Source organism: Rhinoraja longicauda, chromosome 2, assembly GCF_053455715.1.
Source record: "Rhinoraja longicauda isolate Sanriku21f chromosome 2, sRhiLon1.1, whole genome shotgun sequence".
Classification (NCBI taxonomy): Eukaryota; Metazoa; Chordata; class Chondrichthyes; order Rajiformes; family Arhynchobatidae; genus Rhinoraja; species Rhinoraja longicauda.
This window is the reverse complement of record NC_135954.1, coordinates 106765865-106784417: the sequence shown is the minus strand read 5'-3', so window position 1 is coordinate 106784417 and position 18553 is coordinate 106765865. Positions and strand designations below refer to the sequence as shown.

General features: G+C 46.0%; 1 protein-coding gene across 1 annotated transcript in view; it reads right to left on the bottom strand.

The window, feature by feature from the left end:
- The window catches only part of nrp1a (neuropilin 1a), a 246650-nt gene that overhangs the window by 225169 nt on the left and 2928 nt on the right, over positions 1 to 18553 (bottom strand). The window contains 1 exon segment of the mRNA XM_078425444.1: positions 11800 to 11974. Within this exon segment, the coding sequence (XP_078281570.1) occupies positions 11800 to 11974 (175 nt within the window).

Sequence of the window (18553 nt, the reverse complement as noted above, 5' to 3'; positions counted from 1 at the left end):
AATAGAAGACCATTCAGCACTTCAGTCTCTGCTGGCTTTCAACAATTCCATTCTCCCACCTCTTTCTCTACAACCAATTCCCTCTCTCCTACTACCCATTCGTCATCTAGGGGTGGGGGGGAGGGAGACAGAGACAGAGAGACAGAGAGATAGAGACAGAGAGACAGAGAGACAGAGAGATAGAGACAGAGATATAGAGAGATAGAGACAGAGAGACAGAGAGAGAGAGAGATACAGAGAGAGAGAGAGAGAGAGAGAGAGAGAGAGAGAGAGAGAGAGAGAGAGAGAGAGAGAGAGGAGAGAGAGAGAGAGAGAGAGGGAGAGAGAGAGAGGGGGAGGGAGAGGGGGAGGGGAGGGGGGGAGAGAGAGAGAGAGAGAGAGAGAGAGAGAGAGAGAGAGAGAGAGAGAGAGAGAGAGAGAGAGAGAGAGAGAGAGAGAGAGAGAGAGAGAGAGAGAGAGTTTGAGAGTTTCAGATCAAATGCAAGAGCAACAACAAAATGCAATAAATTATCAGTTAGGAAACTGACTGTGAAAAAAAACCTTGTGCAATTCCCACATTCGAGATTCTTCCACCAGTAGAAACAACATGAACCTACCCGCAGAAGAATCTTATACATTTCAGGAAGATCACCCCTCTTTCTTCTGATCTTCAAAGGATATAGATCCAAGTTCTAACAGCCTCTCCTGCCAGAACAACCTTCTAATTCCAGGAATTCGCCCAATGAATGCCCCCATGGTCAATGGCTCCGTTCATAAGTAAGGAGATCGGATCAATGCAGAGTATTCAAAGGCAGCTTCAGCAGTTCAATTTATCTGCTTGTAGGCTTAGATCCATGAAGAAAGTGTGAAAGTAATTCTCCTTCTCTTGGCTGTGTGTAAATGACAAGTCTCATTCCCAATTAGAAATACTCATAACGCATGTAATGCATTCTGCAAGGTCTTATTTGGGAGCATTATGGTATGATACAGTTCTGTTCCCTTGTGACCAACAAGATACAATGATGTATAAGAAGATAACTGCAGATGCTGGTACAAATCGATTTATTCACAAAATGCTGGAGTAACTCAGCAGGTCAGGCAGCATCTCGGGAGAGAAGGAATGGGTGACTTTTCGGGTCGAGACCCTTCTTCAGACTGATGTCAGGGGGGCTGGACAAAGGAAGGATTTAGGTGGAGACAGGAAGATAGAGGGAGATCTGGGAAGGAGGAGGGGAAGAGAGGGACAGAGGAACTATCTAAAGTTGGAGAAGTCGATGTTCATACCACTGGGCTGCAAGCTGCCCAGGCGAAATATGAGGTGCTGTTTCTCCAATTTCCGGTGGGCCTCACTATGGCACTGGAGGAGGCCCATGACAGAAAGGTCAGACTGGGAATGGGAGGGGGAGTTGAAGTGCTCGGCCACCGGGAGATCAGTTTGGTCAATGCGGACCGAGCGCAGGTGTTCAGCGAAGCGATCGCCGAGCCTGCGCTTGGTTTCGCCGATGTAAATAACAATGATGTCTGAGAAAGACGCAAAAAGCCGGAGTAACTCAGCGGGTCAGGCAGCACCTCTGGTGGAAAGGAATGGGTGGCGTTTCGGGCTGAGACCCTTCTTCAGACTGAGAGTCAGGGGAAAGGGAAACGAGATATAGACGGTGATGTGGAGAGATATATAGAACAACGATATGCAAAAAAAAGTAACGATGATAAAGGAAACAGGCCATCGTTAGCTGTCGTTGTTTATAGTAGGAACAAGTACAGACAATGAGGCTCAACAAGACGACTTTGAAGCTGGTACGACTTGGGTGGGGGAGGGATGGAGGGAGAGGGAGGGAGGGATGGAGAGAAAGGGGATGGGGGGGGTACTTGAAGTTAGAGAAATCAATAGTGGTGTCTATCTTCGGTTTAAACCAGCATCGGCAGTACCTTCCTATACAATAATGCCTTCGCTTTCTGTCTGTTGTGGTTTCTGTGCTACATGGAGGTCGATGCCTACTATAAACTCTCTATTCTTTGGCAAATTAAGTGTCTGCAATTTCCCTGGATTAGGTGGCTTTATTTGTTCCATCTGTGCAATCTCAACAGAATCACACAGCTCCATACCTCTTGGCCCATAACCATGTGTTATTTCAACTGGCAGGGACCACAATTGGGATTTTAATATTCAGTAGCACGTTGGCACAGCGGTAGAGTTGCTGTGCTGCCTTGCAGCGAATGCAGAGCCGGAGACCCGGGTTTGATCTCGACTACGGGTGCTGTCTGTGTGGAGTTTGTACGTTCTCTTCCCCCCCCCCCTGCTTCCCGTGTCCTGCGTGGGGTTTTTTTCCGAGATCTTCGGTTTAAGATTTTCGTTTGAAACGAAATGTTCAGAACTGGAAATGAAAGGTGGACCGATAAGCTGTGTGCTGTGGAGTAACTCAGCGGGATAGGTAGCATCTCTGGAGAGAAGGAATCGGAGACACTTCCTGAAAGGTTCCAATAATTGTGACAGGAGACGAGGTAAAATGTTGGAACAAGGAACTGCAGATGCTCGTTTACAAAATGAAACTTCAGGCCCTGGGTCTGGCAAGACGATGATATCGGCACAGATCAGAATTTGGCATTGGCCTGAAACCAATCGCCAGGCAATGTTTGTGAACACACTCATTGTTCCATGTGTATACGCTTGGCAGGTTTGCTTTCAGAGTCATAGAGTCATAGAGTGGAACAGTGTGGAAACAGGCCCTTCATAGAGTCATAGAGTGATACAGCATGGAAACAAGTCCTTCATAGAGTCATAGAGTGATACAGTGTGGAAACAGGCCCTTCATAGTGTCATAGAGTGATACAGTGTGGAAACAGGCCCTTCATAGAGTCATAGAGAGATACAGCATGGAAACAGGCCCTTCGGCCCAACTTGCCCACACCAGCCAACAATGTCCCACCTACACTGGTCCCACCTCCCCGCATTTAGTTCACATCCCTCCAAACCTGTCCTATCCATGTGCCTGTCTAACTGTTTCTTAAATGTTGGAACAGTCCCAACCTCAACTGCCACCTCTGGCAGCTTGTTCCATACAACCACACAACCGTTTGTGTGAAAAAGTTACCCCTCAGATTCGAATTAAATCTTTCCCCCTTCACCTTGAACCTATGTACTCTGCTCCTCGTTTCCCCTACTCTGGGCAAGAGACTCTGTGCATCTACCCGATCTATTCCTCTCATGATCTTATGCACCTCTATAAGACCTCCCCTCATCCTCCTGCGCCCCAAGGAACAGAGTCCCAGCCTACTCAATCTCTCCCTATAGCTCAGACTCTCGAGTCTTGGTAACATCTTCGTAAATCTTTGATGGATTCGAACAGGTGAGCTGGTCACAGGTGTGCGGGCAAGTGGTAGAATCTGAGGAGAGTTGGTGGAATGTGGGGGGAATAAAGGTCATAAGATCGTAAATGATAGGAGCAGAATTAGGCCATTCGGCCCATCAAGACTACTCCGCCATTCAATCATGGCTGATCTATCTCTCCCTCCTATCCCCATTCTCCCGCCTTCTCCCCATATCTTCTGACACCTGTACTAATCAAAAATCTATCTATCTCTGCCTTAAAAATATCTACTGCTTGGCCTCCACAGCCTTCTGGGGCAAAGAATTCCACACATTCGCCACTCTCTGACTAAAGAAATTTCTCCTCATCTCCTTCCAAAAAGAACGTCCTTTAATTCTGACGTAATGACTTCCAGTCCTAGACTCGGCCACAATTGGAAACATCCTCTCCGCATCCACTCTATTCCAAGCCTTTCACTATTCCGCACCTTTCAATGAGGTTCCCTCCCCCCCCCCCATTCTTCTAAACTCCAGCGACTACTTGCCCAATGCAGACAAACGCTCATCAGAGGACCATAAAATACAGCACCATAAAATGTAGTTAGTGTAAACGATTTTGTGATGGTTGGCACAGGCTCAGCGGGCCAAATGACCTGCTTCGAGGCTGTGTTACTCTGTGACTCTATGAACAAAGCTTAAGATTTTTATGATTATAACATTGACACAGAGTTTTAAGCAGCATCACTAAATTAGGTACCCTCTGGCCTCCATAACTACCTGTGGTGCGGATTATTGAATTTATAATAAAGCGCCTGGGAATCGGCCTATTCCATCTGAAAATACACATTACCATCTAAAGCCACATCAAAACTTTAAAAACTAGTTCAGTGTCTGAGGCATCTCCCAGTACATTCCATGGAGCGTGAATTTCAATTGATTCTGAATCAAAGCAGTTTCAACAACATTGTCAATGCCTAGAATTACCCAATACTTTGTTATGAACTCTATCAGATTGTTAGGTACCTTAGGTTAATTTAAGAAATGTTCAAGTCATCTCCAGAATATCTATTTGCGAGGCCGTTTTTTTGGAAAATCTTTTTCTTTAAGCGATGCCTTTTCCCAAGGTTTTTTTCGCTTGGCAGAATTAACTGTTCTGGTTGAGATATTGGGTTGAATCGAGGGGGGATTCAGGTCATTGCCTGCATTGTCCCTGTTCCACCTCCCCCACACCTCCACCCCCCCCCCCTCCCCCACACCTCCACCCTCCCCCCCCCCCCTTCACACAACCCACCGACCCACCCTTGGCGAGGCTGGAAGCCCAGAGAATGGATTCTTCCTCCTTGCAGTAAGTCAGCAAAAACAAACAAACCCACTGTACGAAACGATAGGATACCATTGAACTTTATTTATCCCAGGAGGGAAATTGGTCTGCCAACAGTCATATAAAACACAAGAAGATACATGAAACACGAAATTAAAGTGACGAGTGGAAAAGATTGGGGATGTGCAGTTTTTGGGGGGGGGGGGGGGGGAGGGGAGTCGGTCTACCCCATGACAGAAGGGGGAGGAGTTGTACAGTTTGAGAAGAAGGATCTCCTGTGGCGTTCTGTGCTGCATCTCGGTGGAACCAGTCCGTTGCTAAAGGTACTCCTCAGGAGTACCCCTGAGTACTCCTTAGTACTCTTCTTACTACAAGAAGGCCACCTCTGTTCCTGTACTCACTTGGTAACGGGATGAAAGCTGGGAGCGATGAGATGCCGGACAAAGCATTGCAGGTAATGGTTGGACACAGGCAGAATGTCACCTATCCAAGTTCTCCAGGGATACTGCCTGTGAGGGAAATTGCTGAGTTACGCCAGCAATTTATGTCCTTTTCTCGCACTATGTTCTGAACGCTGTTCATTTTGTCTTTTACCCTACCTGATGTATTCATGTAAGGTATGATTTACCTAGATATCACGCAATGCAAAGTTTTTCGCTGTATTTAGATAGTGTAACAATAAACCAATGCCAAAATCTAGTGTTATGGGGCTATCTTGATTGGGTTGCAATGGGAACCGGGTTCTGAATAGCAGTTCGGGTCTCCCATCCCTTCTCTCCAGAGATGCTGCCTGTCCCATTAAATTACTCCAGCAATTTGTGTCTATCTTCGGTTTAAAACCAACATACTGAATATACTAAAGGCTCATTGCTTTGAAAAAATGCAGGCCCATGGTCTTAAAAATCAATGGGTGTGAACTTGCCTTGTTAGTTGTTTTATGGCCGACTAGAAGTTTAATCTTCCTGGGGATTTTAGCAGCTACTTTAGCATTAAATTGCCTTCTGCCTCACAAAGGAATGCAGAAGCTGTGTCAATGATCTGTGGCAGTAATAACCAGAGCAACATGGCAGAGATCTGTAATACACTACTACACGTCTGACCAGGGACCAAACAACTTAAAGCTGGAGTAACTCAGTGGGACAGGCAGCATCTCTGGAGAGAAGGGGAATGGGTGATGTTTCAGATCGTGACCCTTCTTCAGACTCGACCCAAAACGTCACCCATTCCTTTTCTCCAGAGATGCAGCCTGTCCCGCTGAGTTACTCCAGCTTTTCGTGTCTATCTTCGGTTTAAACCAGCATCTGCAGTTCCTTCGTACACCGACCGACCAGCTTAAATTCTTCTCCCCTGACTCTCAGTCTGAAGAAGGGTCTCGACCCGAAACGTCACTCGTTCCTTCTCTCAGGAGATGCTGCCTGTCCCGCTGAGTTACTCCAGCATTTTGTGTAAAAAAATAACTGCAGATGCTGGTACAAATCAAAGGTATTTATTCACAAAATGCTGGATTAACTCAGCAGGTCAGGCAGCATCTCGGGAGAGAAGGAATGGGTGACTTTTTGGGTCGAGACCCTTCTTCAGACCGATGTCAGGGGGGCGGGGCAAAGGAAGGATATAGGTGGAGACAAGAAGACAGAGGGAGAACTGGGAAGAGGAGGGGAAGAGAGGGACAGAGGAACTATCTACAGTTAGAGAAGTTAATGTTCATACCACTGGGCTGCAAGCTGCCCAGGCGAAATATGAGGTGCTATTTTTGTGTGTATCTTCAGTATGAATCAGCATCTGCAGTTCCTTCCTACACATTAAATTTTTTCGAGCACTTTGAGAGGCAGATGGCCCTGGAGGGTGGGGTGAGGGGATTTTTTTCTCTTTTAAGTCCACACATCCCTGGAGGCAAAATAAATGCCCTAATGGACTGGATGGTTCAGCCAGATAAGCAACAGGAAGCTTATCAGTGCTCCCTATAAAGCTTATCTGAACACTGAAAGCTCCCTAAACACCAGGCTGGAACTAACCAGTGCCTTAACTTTTTGCATTGAGCAAAATATTCCCTCCATCTCAGGCACAACAGGCCATCAGACATTATGTATTTCTGGTTGGAAACATGACCCACACATAAAAAAAACTACCAAATGTACCTGTCGGTAAAATTTCAAAAGTCCTCTTGAAAAGATTAAAGAATTTCATGTAATATGTTTTGTTTCACACAGACCGTTTTTCAATGAGTTGGATGGAACTGCAGATGCTGGTTTAAACTGGAGGTGGACTCAAAATGCTGGAGTAACTCAATGGGACAGGGCAGCATCTTTGGATAGAAGGAATGGGTGACGTTTCGGGTCGAGACCCTTGTTCAGACTGAAGAAGGGTCTCGACCTGAAACGTCACCTATCCATGTTCTCCAGAAATACTGCCTGACCCGCTGTGATACACCAGACCTTTTTTCAATTTTTGATTTCAATGCTACCAACACCAAATAAAATGAAAAACTAACCCACTCACCCTTGAAAACTACGACAGGGACACTAGATTTCAGTTCTGATTTTTTGCTTTTTTTTTTTTAAATTCAATTTGCACAAGGTACTTCCCATGTATAAGCAAATAAGGAAAGTTATTAAAATGTAGGAAAAAACTCAACTGCTCCCAAATTCAGCGAAGCATAGAAATTGCGTGTGGTTTTTGACTGCGAGCAATCCTCCTACGCTCAAATTAAATATTACACGTGTTTTAATTAGGTAACCAAAATCAACAGCCAAGTCCTGAAGGATAACACTTTAATCTTTTTTTCTGAGCCAGTATTTCTCATTTCAGTCGGTTCCTTTGGCAGTGCACAGTATGAACGGAACTCCAGCAATAATTTTCTGATTTGCCTTCTGACATTTCAGCATATTTTATGAAAAATATATAATTCTTTCCATCAGCGATGTATTGCACAAACATTCGAGAGAAAATCAATTGAGACAAATTTTCTTGAAGGCTTTTCAATTAAATTGGAAAATATTGTTTTGCCACTGGTTGACCCTCTCCAGAGACGAATTGGAAATAATTCTGTAAAGTCTTACTGTTAGGAAATAATCAGATACTTTTCAATAAACAATAGGTGCAGGAGGAGGCCATTCAGCCCTTCGAGCCAACTCCGCCATTCACCATGATCATGGCTGATCATCCACAATCAGTACCCCGTTCCTGCCTTCTCCCCATATCCCTGGACTCCGCTATCATTAAGAGCTCTATCTAGCTCTCTCTTGAATGCATCCTGGGAATTGGCCTCCACTGCCTTCTGAGGCAGAGAATTCCACAGCTTCACAACTCTCTGAGTGAAAAAGTTTTTCCACATCTCCATTCTTAATGGAGATTCCACATCTTTTAAAAAAGTTTTTCCACATCTCCCCTTATTCTTAAAATGTGGCCCCTGGTTCGGGACTCCCCCAACATCGGGAACATGTTTCCTGCCTCTAGCGTGTCCAATCCCTTAATAATCTTATATGAGGATGTTGCCAGGACCAGAGGGTCTGAGGTATCAGGAGAGGTTGAGTAGGCTGAGACTCCATTCCTTGGAACGCAGGAGGATGAGGGGGTGATCTTATAGAGGTGTATAAGATCGTAGGAAGAATAGATCGGGTAGATGCACAGAGTCTCTTGCCCAGAGTAGGTGAATCAAGGACCAGAGGACATGGGTTTAAGGTGAAGGGGAAAAGATTTAATAGGAATCTGAGGGGAAACTTTTTCAAACAATGAGTGGTGGGTGTATGGAACAAGCTGCCAGAGGAGGTAGTTGAGGCTGGGACTATCCCAACATTTAAGAAACAGTTAGACAGGTACATGGATTGGACAGGTTTTGAGGGATATGGACCAAATACAGGCAGGTGGGGCTAGTGTAGCTGGGACATGTTGGCCGGTGTGAGCAAGTTGGGCTGAAGTGCCTGTTTCCACTCAGTTTCACTCTAGGATTCTATGACTCTAAGACTTGGCTGGATCTTGAAGTTCTATTCTACTAAATTGGAAATTGCAGCCAGTATAAATATTGAAGAAAATATATGATTTTGCAACACAAAATTAACAGCCTTCACTTTAAAATTATTTCACTTATTAATATAAATGCAGACAGCTTTAATCAATCAGTCTATATTTTGAAATACAGTAGGAATTCGCACTAATCACAACCCACAATGAAAGCAAAGAGTAGCTTGAGCAACACAACAACGCGGATTGAATCAATAAACAGTACAGCAACAAAGGACTAAACTAAAGAATGAAAAACAAAATGACTAAATTCAAAACATCGCAGATAGCAGTCATTTATTTAGAACATGACAGCAAAAGACAAAACACTGATCTCTGTGTTCCGAGCTTTGAAAAGCTCCATTATAGATTAACAGCTTTCAAATTTAAAAGCATAAACTGTCAAAATGCTACTTATAACCTGTGGTAAGGTATTGCACGAAGCATGTAGGAAGGAACTGCAGATGCTGGTTTAAACCCAAGATAGACACAAAATGCTGGAGTAACTCAGCGGGACAGGCGGCATCTCTGGAGAGAAGGAATGGGTGACGTTTGGGGTCTCGACCTTTCTTCAGACAGGCGGTCACGGGAAAGGGAAACAAGAGATGTAGACGGAGATGCATAGAGATACAGAACAAATGAATGCAAGATATGTAATAAAGTAATGATGATAAAGGAAACAGGCCATTGTTGGCTGTTTGCTAGGTGAGAACGAGAAGCTGGGGTGACTTGGGTGGGGGAGGGATGGTGAGAGAGGGAATGCAAGGGTTATTTGAGGTCAGAGAAATAAATAGTCATACCACTGGGTCAGACAACAGACAATAGACAATAGATGCAGGGGAGGAGGCCATTCGGCCCTTCGAGCCAGCACCGCCATTCAATGTGATCATGGCTGATCATCCACAATCAGTACCCCGTTCCTGCTCTCTCCCCATACCCCCTGACTCTGCTATCATTAAGAGCTCTATCTAACTCTCTCTTGAAAGCATCCAGAGAACTGGCCTCCACTGCCTTCTGAGGCAGAGAATTCCACAGATTCACAACTTGTAAGCTGTAAGCTGCCCAAGCGAAATATGAGGTGCTGTTCCTCCAATTCGCGTTTGGCCTCACTCTGACAATGGAGGAGACCCAGGACAGAAAGGTCAGTGTGGGAATGGGAAGGGGAATTAAAGTGTTTGCCAACCAGGAGAACAGGTAGGTCCAGGCGGACTGAGCGAGGGTGCATGAAACATCTTCTGCCACTACACATTGGATCCTCAGTTGGGGCTACTAATCACAATTCATTTCTACTGCACATTGGCAAGTATTGAAAACTTCTTTGAATTCCAATTATTTTGAAATGCAGCACAATTAAGGCTGCATTGTATAATGACATTTTGTTTTCCTAAATGATCAGCATTAGAACTATTAAAATATCAATTGCAGCAAATTGCAGGTACTCCAGCATTTACATCGAGGATTGTTTTTACAGTTGAAATGCTTTGATTCTTCGCGCCGATTTTTTTAACACATGAAGGTTAAGGCGTGCGTGTTACACATAGTTTGTTACATTTAAATAATCTTTATAGTTTATTTGCATCTCATTGGCCGATTATTTGCTTCACATTGCAATGATGGCAGCATGTAAAACCTTTGATGATTGATCGTTTGCAACGAGCCTTTACCAGAAGAGTGTTCTCATTATTTGAGTTACAAACAGAATGACACAATATTCACTCATATTGCCTCCTTGGGAAATAATATTTTTGCCTCATTGTCTGACTGCTTTCAGCGATGAACGAATCACCACTTCTAAAATTGGATGACGTTGATACTCGTGTCTCTGTTAGTAATCTTAACGGGCAGTCAATAAAATAGAAAACATAGAAAATGGGTGCAGGAGGAGGCCATTCGGCCCTTCGAGACAGCACCACCAGTAAAAAAAAATATATATTATGTAGGAAGGAACTGCAGGTGCCGGTTTAAACAGAAGATAGACACCAAAAGCTGGAGTAACTCAGCGGGTCAGACAGCATCTCTGGGGGAAAGGAATAGGTGACGTTTCATGACAGTAACTCGTTCTCACCTATCACATGGCTAACGATGGCCTGTTTCCTTTATCATCGTCACTTTTTTTTTGTTGCATATCTTTCATTCACTTGTTTAATATCTCTCGTTTCGCTTATTCCTTTCTCTGTTCCTTTTCCTACTCCTTTTCTCCACCTATTCCTCTTCTCCAGAGATGCTGTCTGACCCACTGAGTTGCTCCAGCTTTTTGTGTCTATCTTCGGTCTGTGTCTATCTTCGGGGTTTGTGTCTATGTTCGGTCTGTGTCTATCTTCGGGGTTTGTGTCTATGTTCGGTTTGTGTCTATCTTCGGGGTTTGTGTCTATGTTCGGTCTGTGTCTATCTTCGGGGTTTGTGTCTATGTTCGGTCTGTGTCTATCTTCGGGGTTTGTGTCTATGTTCGGTCTGTGTCTATCTTCGGGGTTTGTGTCTATGTTCGGTTTGTGTCTATCTTCGGGGTTTGTGTCTATGTTCGGTCTGTGTCTATCTTCGGGGTTTGTGTCTATGTTCGGTTTGTGTCTATCTTCGGTTTGTGTCCAGAACAAGGGGCCACAGTTTAAGAATAAGGGGTCGGCCATTTAGAACTGAGATGAGGAAAAACTTTTTCAGTCAGAGAGTTGTAAATCTGTGGAATTCTCTGCCTCAGAGGGCAGTGGAGGCCAATTCTCTGAATGCATTCAAGAGAGAGCTGGATAGAGCTCTTAAGGATAGCGGAGTCAGGGGGCTATGGGGAGAAGGCAGGAACGGGGTACTGATTGAGAATGATCAACCATGATCACATTGAATGGCGGTGCTGGCTCGAAGGGCCGAATGGCCTCCCCCTGCACCTATTGTCTATTGTGTATTGTGTCCATCTTCGGTTTTAAAAAATGACACTGTTCAGCATCTGACAATCCTGTACCTCGGTATTTGTAAAGTGGAAATATTGACAGATTTTCCATACAAAAGGTAGAAGTCCCGAAATGTCCCCCATTCCCTTCTCTCCAGAGATGCTGCCTGTCCCGCTGAGTTAGTTACTCCAGCTTTTTGTGTCTATTTTCCCATACACTAGGTTCACTTAACTTCCTCCCACTCCTGTAAGTACGCTGTTACCACTAGAGGGACACTGTACACGAATTCGAAACCTTGATTCCAAACTCGACAGGGGACTTACTTGCAATCTCTGTCCTCCAGGTCAAAATGAGGATTGAAGTTGATCAGTATTCTCTGATAGGTTTCGGGTGCTCTTATAATCCAGGTGCAGGTCTCCCTCGGGTAGTAAGAGTGCGGGTATCCAGGAGAATTAAAGTACGCGGGGATGGTCATTTGTATAGGACCCCCACAACGATCTACAAAAGGAGATCACATTTAATCAAACCAAACCAAACCAACCATTCGTGTTGCTTTTTTATTTTTAACAACCGGCGGCTTTATCTCAATGCTGCGAAATCACAGATGCTGCGATTTTATTAGAAACATCGAAAATAGGTGCAGGAGTAGTAGGCCATTCGGCCCTTCGAGTCAGCACCGCCATTCAATGTGATCATGGCTGATCATTCTCAATCAGTACCCCGTTCCTGCCTTCTCCCCCATACCGAAGGTGTTTATTCACAAAATGCTGGAGTAACTCAGCAGGTCAGGCAGCATCTCGGGAGAGAAGGAATGGGTGATGTTTCGGGTCGAGACCCTTCTTCAGATTTGTACCAGCATCTGCAGTTATCTTCTTATACTCTTTTTTTCTCCCCATACCCCCTGACTCCGCTATCCTTAAGAGCTCTATCCAGCTCTCTCCTGAATGCATTCAGAGAATTGGCCTCCACTGCCTTCTGAGGCAGAGAATTCCACAGATTCACAACTCTCTGACTGAAAAAGTGTTTCCCTCATCTCAGTTCTAAATGGCCTACCCCTTATTCTTAAACTGTGGCCCCTTGTTCTGGACTCCCCCAACATTGGGAACATGTTTCCTGCCTCTAACGTGTCCAACCCCTTAATAATCTTATATGCTTCGTTAAGATCCCCTCTCATCTCAGTCCTAAATGGGCAGCCCCTGGTTCCTGACAATATTTGGTCAGAATGTCACCCCGATATGCACAACGCTCGATCGGACCTTGAAACGGGTCAACGACGAATTCGCCTAAAAAATGTTACAGATTATATTTGGAGATTTAAGAGACTCCAGGTTTCGGAATCGGAGCGAGGAAAAGCTGACCGCTGGAGGAGTTCAGCGGGCCAGGCAGCCTCTGTGGAAGGAAATGAACCCACCAAGTTTCAGGTATTCGGACTGGAGAAGGGCTCCCGGTCCATTAGTCTACATAGTCCAAATAAAGTGTCTCGACCCGAAACACTTCAGTCTATGCAAACACAAACGTGGCCCCTCGGTGTACGGTCTGACGGAGGGTCTCGCTCGACCCTATTCCTTCTCTCCAGAGATGCTGTCCGAGTTACTCCAACATTTTGCACGCCCACCTTCCATTTAGACCAGCAGCATCTGCAGTTCTTTCCTACACAAGTTCCCACAGCAGTTGGTTTTTGGTTTTGTCGTTGACCAAAGGTTTTCCAAGTACACACCAGTCACCTATTTATGTACAGGGAAAGAACTGCAGATGCTGGTTTACACCGAAGACAGACAGGCACAAAAATGCTGGAGTAACTCGGCGGGTCAGGCAGCATCTCTGGAGAGAAGGAATGGGTGAAGTTTCGGGTCGAGACACTTCTTCAAACCATACATATATCGTGGGGGCCACGTTTGTGTTTGCGGAGACTGAAGTGTAATTCTCAAAGCACCGGATTTTCTGCAGTCTCAGCTCATTGGCAAGAGAGACTGGGTGACAAGAATAGGTGGAATCATTTCAATGTCGCGCCCATCCCTGTGCTAAATAAATGACCTTCATTAATTAGCTTTGACCCATGATGTGTGTGTGTGTGGGGGACCCATGTGTGTGTGTGTCTGTGTGTGTGTCTGTGTGTGTGTCTGTGTGTGTGTGTCTGTGTGTGTGTGTCTGTGTGTGTCTCTGTGTGTGTATGTGTCTGTGTGTGTGTCTGTGTGTGTGTATGTGTGTGTGTGTGTGTCTGTGTGTGTGTGTGTGTGTGTGTCTGTGTGTGTGTGTCTGTGTGTGTCTCTGTGTGTGTATGTGTCTGTGTGTCTCTGTGTGTGTATGTGTCTGTGTCTGTGTGTGTGTGTGTGTGTGTGTGTGTGTGTGTCTGTGTATGTGTCTGTGTGTGTGTCTGTGTGTGTGTCTGTGTGTGTATGTGTGTGTGTGTGTGTGTGTGTGTGTATGTGTGTGTGTGTGTGTGTGTGTGTGTGTGTGTGTGTGTGTGTGTGTGTGTGTGTGTGTGTCTCTGTGTGTGTATGTGTCTGTGTCTGTGTGTCTCTGTGTGTGTATGTGTCTGTGTGTGTATGTGTGTGTGTGTGTGTGTGTGTGTGTGTGTGTGTGTGTCTGTGTATGTGTCTGTGTGTGTTTGTGTGTGTGTGTGTGTGTGTGTGTGTGTGTGTGTGTGTGTGTGTGTGTGTGTGTGTGTGTGTGTCTGTGTGTGTGTCTGTGTGTGTTTGTGTATGTGTGTGTGTGTGTGTGTGAGTGTGTGTGTGTGTGTATGGGACCTGTGAAGCGCCACTTGTCAGGCCATAAGTGACAGGAGCAGAATTAGGTCATTCTAGTCAATCTAGTCAACTCCGCCGCCCAATCGTGGCAGATCTCTCTCCCCCCCTCCCCCTTCACCCCATTCTCCTGCCTTCTACCAACAACCCCTGTCACTCATTCCTTCTCTCCTGAGATGCTGCCTGACCTGCTGAGTTACCCCAGCATTTTGTGAATAAATACCTTCGATTTGTACCGGCATCTGCAGTTATTTTCTTATGCACACTTACTTACCCGATACACGCCGGGCCACCCACGCCCAAATCCAAATCAATATGCCACAACTTCTTCGCTCTCAATCCATTTTCTAAAAGTCCCCACCTATAAACCACTCTCCAAAACCATTCTCCAAAACTTTCTCTAGTTTTACATTAACGACCGGGCATTCGATGAATGCAATACTTCGTAATAAACTTTTATTTTTTGGGGGGGGGGTGAAAACTTTTCTGTTTTTGTGATATATTATCGTCGCCGTCTTTTCCCTCCCTCCTCCCCGCCCCATTGTTGTAAAGCAACGTCTGGGTATTTTCTGAGGAAGTTAGGCTCAAAATGCTGGAGTAACTAAAACTCAGCGGGACAGACATTATCGTGTTAATTAATCAGGGGTCGAAGTAAAGAGAAGAAAGCTGGAAGAGAGGAGGAGCAGGACAAAATGTGTAGGAAGCAACTGCAGAAGCTGGTTTAAACCGAAGTTAGACACAGAATGCTGGAGTAACTCAGCGGGACAGGCCAGGCAGCATCTCTGGAGAGAGAAGGAACGGGCGGCGTTTTTGGTCGAGACCCTTCTTCTCAGGGGGTTTGTACACGTTAGAGGCAGGAAACATGTTCCCAATGTTGGGTTGAGTCCAGAACCAGGGGCCACACAGTTTAAGAATAAGGGGTAGGCCATTTAGAACGGAGATGAGGACACACTTTTTCAGTCAGAGAGTTGTGAATCTGTGGAATTCTCTGCCTCAGAAGGCAGTGGAAGCCAATTCTCTGAATGCATTCAAGAGAGAGCTAGATAGTGCTCTTAAGGATAGCGGAGTCAGGGGGTATGGGGAGAAGGCAGGAACGGGGTACTGATTGAGAATGATCAGCCATGATCACATTGAATGGCGGTGCTGGCTCGAAGGGCTGAATGGCCTCCTCCTGCACCTATTGTCTAGTGTCTATTCTCTCTACAGATACTGCCTGGCCCGCTTGAGTTACTCCAGCCTTATCTCCGGTGTGAAGCAGCATTTGCAGTTCCTTCTGCGTGTTTTCTCGCGGGTTGGGGCTAGATTATTTCCCCCAATTTCCCCCCCAAATCCTAAAGGACACCCATTCCTTCTCTCCTGAGATGCTGCCTGACCTGCTGAGTTACTCCAGCATTTTGTGAATAAATACCTTCGATTTGTACCAGCATCTGCAGTTATTTTCTTATACTACTACCCCGTGTAAAAAAACGGGTGTCCTTTAGTTTTTGGTGGCGTGGAGTTTGGGGGGAATTGGCAGCTGATGTGAATGGCTTTCCAGGCACAGGAGCGCCTGAGAAGGGAGCGGTCCTGTACAATCTCAAAGCAAACGCCGGTCAGGGGGGTGAAGTGAGCGAGGGGGGGAGAGAACAGGGCACAGCCAAGTGGTTGACTTAAGCTTAATAAATAAAAATCAGTCTGGAAGATAGGCTGCTGGCCGCCAGACAAGGTTAATATGTAAGGCGGCGGGTCTTGGGGAGGGGAAAAAAAGTACAGGCAAGCGCTTTTGTAAATCGTTCAGAGAATGTCAGAGAGGAATTGTGGAGATAAGACGGAGCCGGCGTGTCTTCCTTGTGAGATCCCGAATTGTGGAGATAAGACGGAGCCGGCGTGTCTTCCTTGTGAGATCCCCGCCGTGGTCCTTCAGATCAAAGGATGTCCGACACACCAAGGAGGGGGGGGGGGGTGGGGAGATACAGAAACATAGGTGCAGGAGGAGGCCATTCGGGCCTTCGAGCCAGCACCGCCGTTCAATATGTGTAGGAAAACAACTGCAGATTGTCGGACTGCGGGTAATCTTTCATCTCACTGCACATTTAAGTGTGTATGTGACAAATCAAATTGACTACTGACTGTTGAGAGCGTAAGAAAATAACTGCAGATGCTGGCTGGTACAAATCGAAGGTATTTATTTCACAAAATGCTGGAGTAACTCAGCAGGTCAGGCAGCATCTCGGGAGAGAGGGAATGGTTGAGGTTTCGGGTCGAGACCCTTCTTCAGACTGATCTGAAGACATTGCCACTTTCATTTCACTGCACATCGTGTATAATAATAATAATAATACATTTTATTTATATAGCGCTTTTCATATACTCAAAGACGCTTTACAGAGATTTTGAGAACATAGGGGAAATGAATAAATAGATAAATAAGTAAATAAATAAATGAACAGAGAAAGGAGACAGAAGGTGAGGTGATCTTCAGTGGATGAAGGCAGTACTGAACAGGTGAGACTTCAGCGGTGTTTTGAATGTGGTGAGTGTGGAGGAGTCTCTAACGGTTTGGGGTAGTGAGTTCCATAGGGTGGGAGCAGCGATGGAGAAAGCCCTGTCCCCCCAGGATCTGAGTTTAGTCCGGATGTGGGGGTATAGGAGATTGGCAGCGGCAGAGCGGAGGGTGCAGGTGGGAGTGTGCCTGTGGAGGAGGTCGGTCAGGTAGGATGGGGCCAGGTTATGGAGGGCTTTGTAGGTTATGAGGAGGATTTTGTACTGGATTCTCTGGGGGATGGGGAGCCAGTGGAGTTTATAAAGGACGGGGGTGATATGGTCACGGATCGAGGTGTGTGTGAGTAGACGGGCAGCGGAGTTTTGAATGTATTGAAGTTTATTGATGATTTTTGAGGGTGCGCCATAGAGGAGGCTGTTGCAGTAGTCCAGACGGGAGGTGATGAAGGCGTGGATGAGGGTTTCTGCAGCTGTGGAGGAGAGGGATGGACGGAGACGGGCAATGTTTTTGAGGTGGAAGAAGGCTGTCTTTGTGATGTGTTTGATGTGTTTGTCGAAGGAGAGGATTTGATCAAGGATGATTCCAAGATTCCGGATGTGAGGTGAGGTGGATACTGGGAGACCATCAATGTTGAGGATGAAGTTTTGGGTGGATTTGGTGAGCATTTTTGGACCAATGATAATGATTTCAGATTTGTTGCAATTGAGTTTGAGGAAGTTTGATTGAAGCCAAGATTTTATTTCAGTAATGCAGTTTGTCAGTGTAGAGTGTGTGGTGGAGGAGATTGATTTGGTGGAGATGAGGAGCTGGATATCATCAGCGAAGCAGTGGAAGTTGAGACCATGACGGCGGATTAATTGACCAAGGGGGAACAGGTAGAGGATGAAGAGGAGGGGGCCAAGGACTGAGCCTTGGGGGACACCTTGGGGGAGGGGAGCGGTGGGGGATTTACAGTTGTTAATGGAGATGAACTGGTGTCTGTCAGAGAGGTAAGATTTGAACCAGGATAGGGCTGTGCCGGTGATGTTAAGGGAGGTTTCAAGTCGGGTGAGGAGAATGGAGTGATTTATGGTATGTGACAAATAAATTTGACTTGACTTGACCCGAAAGGTCACCCATTCCTTCTCTCCCGAGATGCTGCCTGACCTGCTGAGTTACTCCAGCAGTTTGTGAATACATTGACTGTTGAGATGCTGGTGCAAATCGAAGGTATCACAAAAAGCTGGAGTAACTCAGCAGGGGTCAGGCGGCATCTCGAAGATGCTGTATAAGAAAATAACTGCAGATGCTGGTACAAATCGAAGGTATTTATTCACAAAATGCTGGAGTAACTCAGCAGGTCAGGCAGCATCTCAGGAGAGAAGGAATGGGTGACGTTTCGGGTCGAGACCCTTCTTCAGACTGATAATCTCGAAAATGCTGCCTGACCCCGCTGAGTTACTCCAGCTTTTTGTGAATAAATACCTCCGATTTGCACCAGCATCTCAATAGTCAATGTAGTCACATTCAATATGATCACGGCTGATCATCTAAAATCAGTTCCCCGTCCCTGCTTTCTCCCCGTCTCCCTTAATTCCCTTAGCCCTGAGAGCTCAATCTAAACTCTCTCTTGAGCACATCCAGTGAATTGGCCTCCACTGCCTTCTGTGGCAGAGAATCCCACAGATCCACAGCTCTCTGGGGTGAAGAAGTTTCTCCTCGTCTCCTCGGTCCTAAATCCTGCCCTGGCCGCTGTGAATGAAGCCCGCAGTGCCCGGCCACACAGCCAAGGCTCATCCCACCAGTGCCCAGCCACACAGCCAAGGCTCATCCCACCAGTGCCCGGCCACACAGCCAAGGCTCATCCCACCA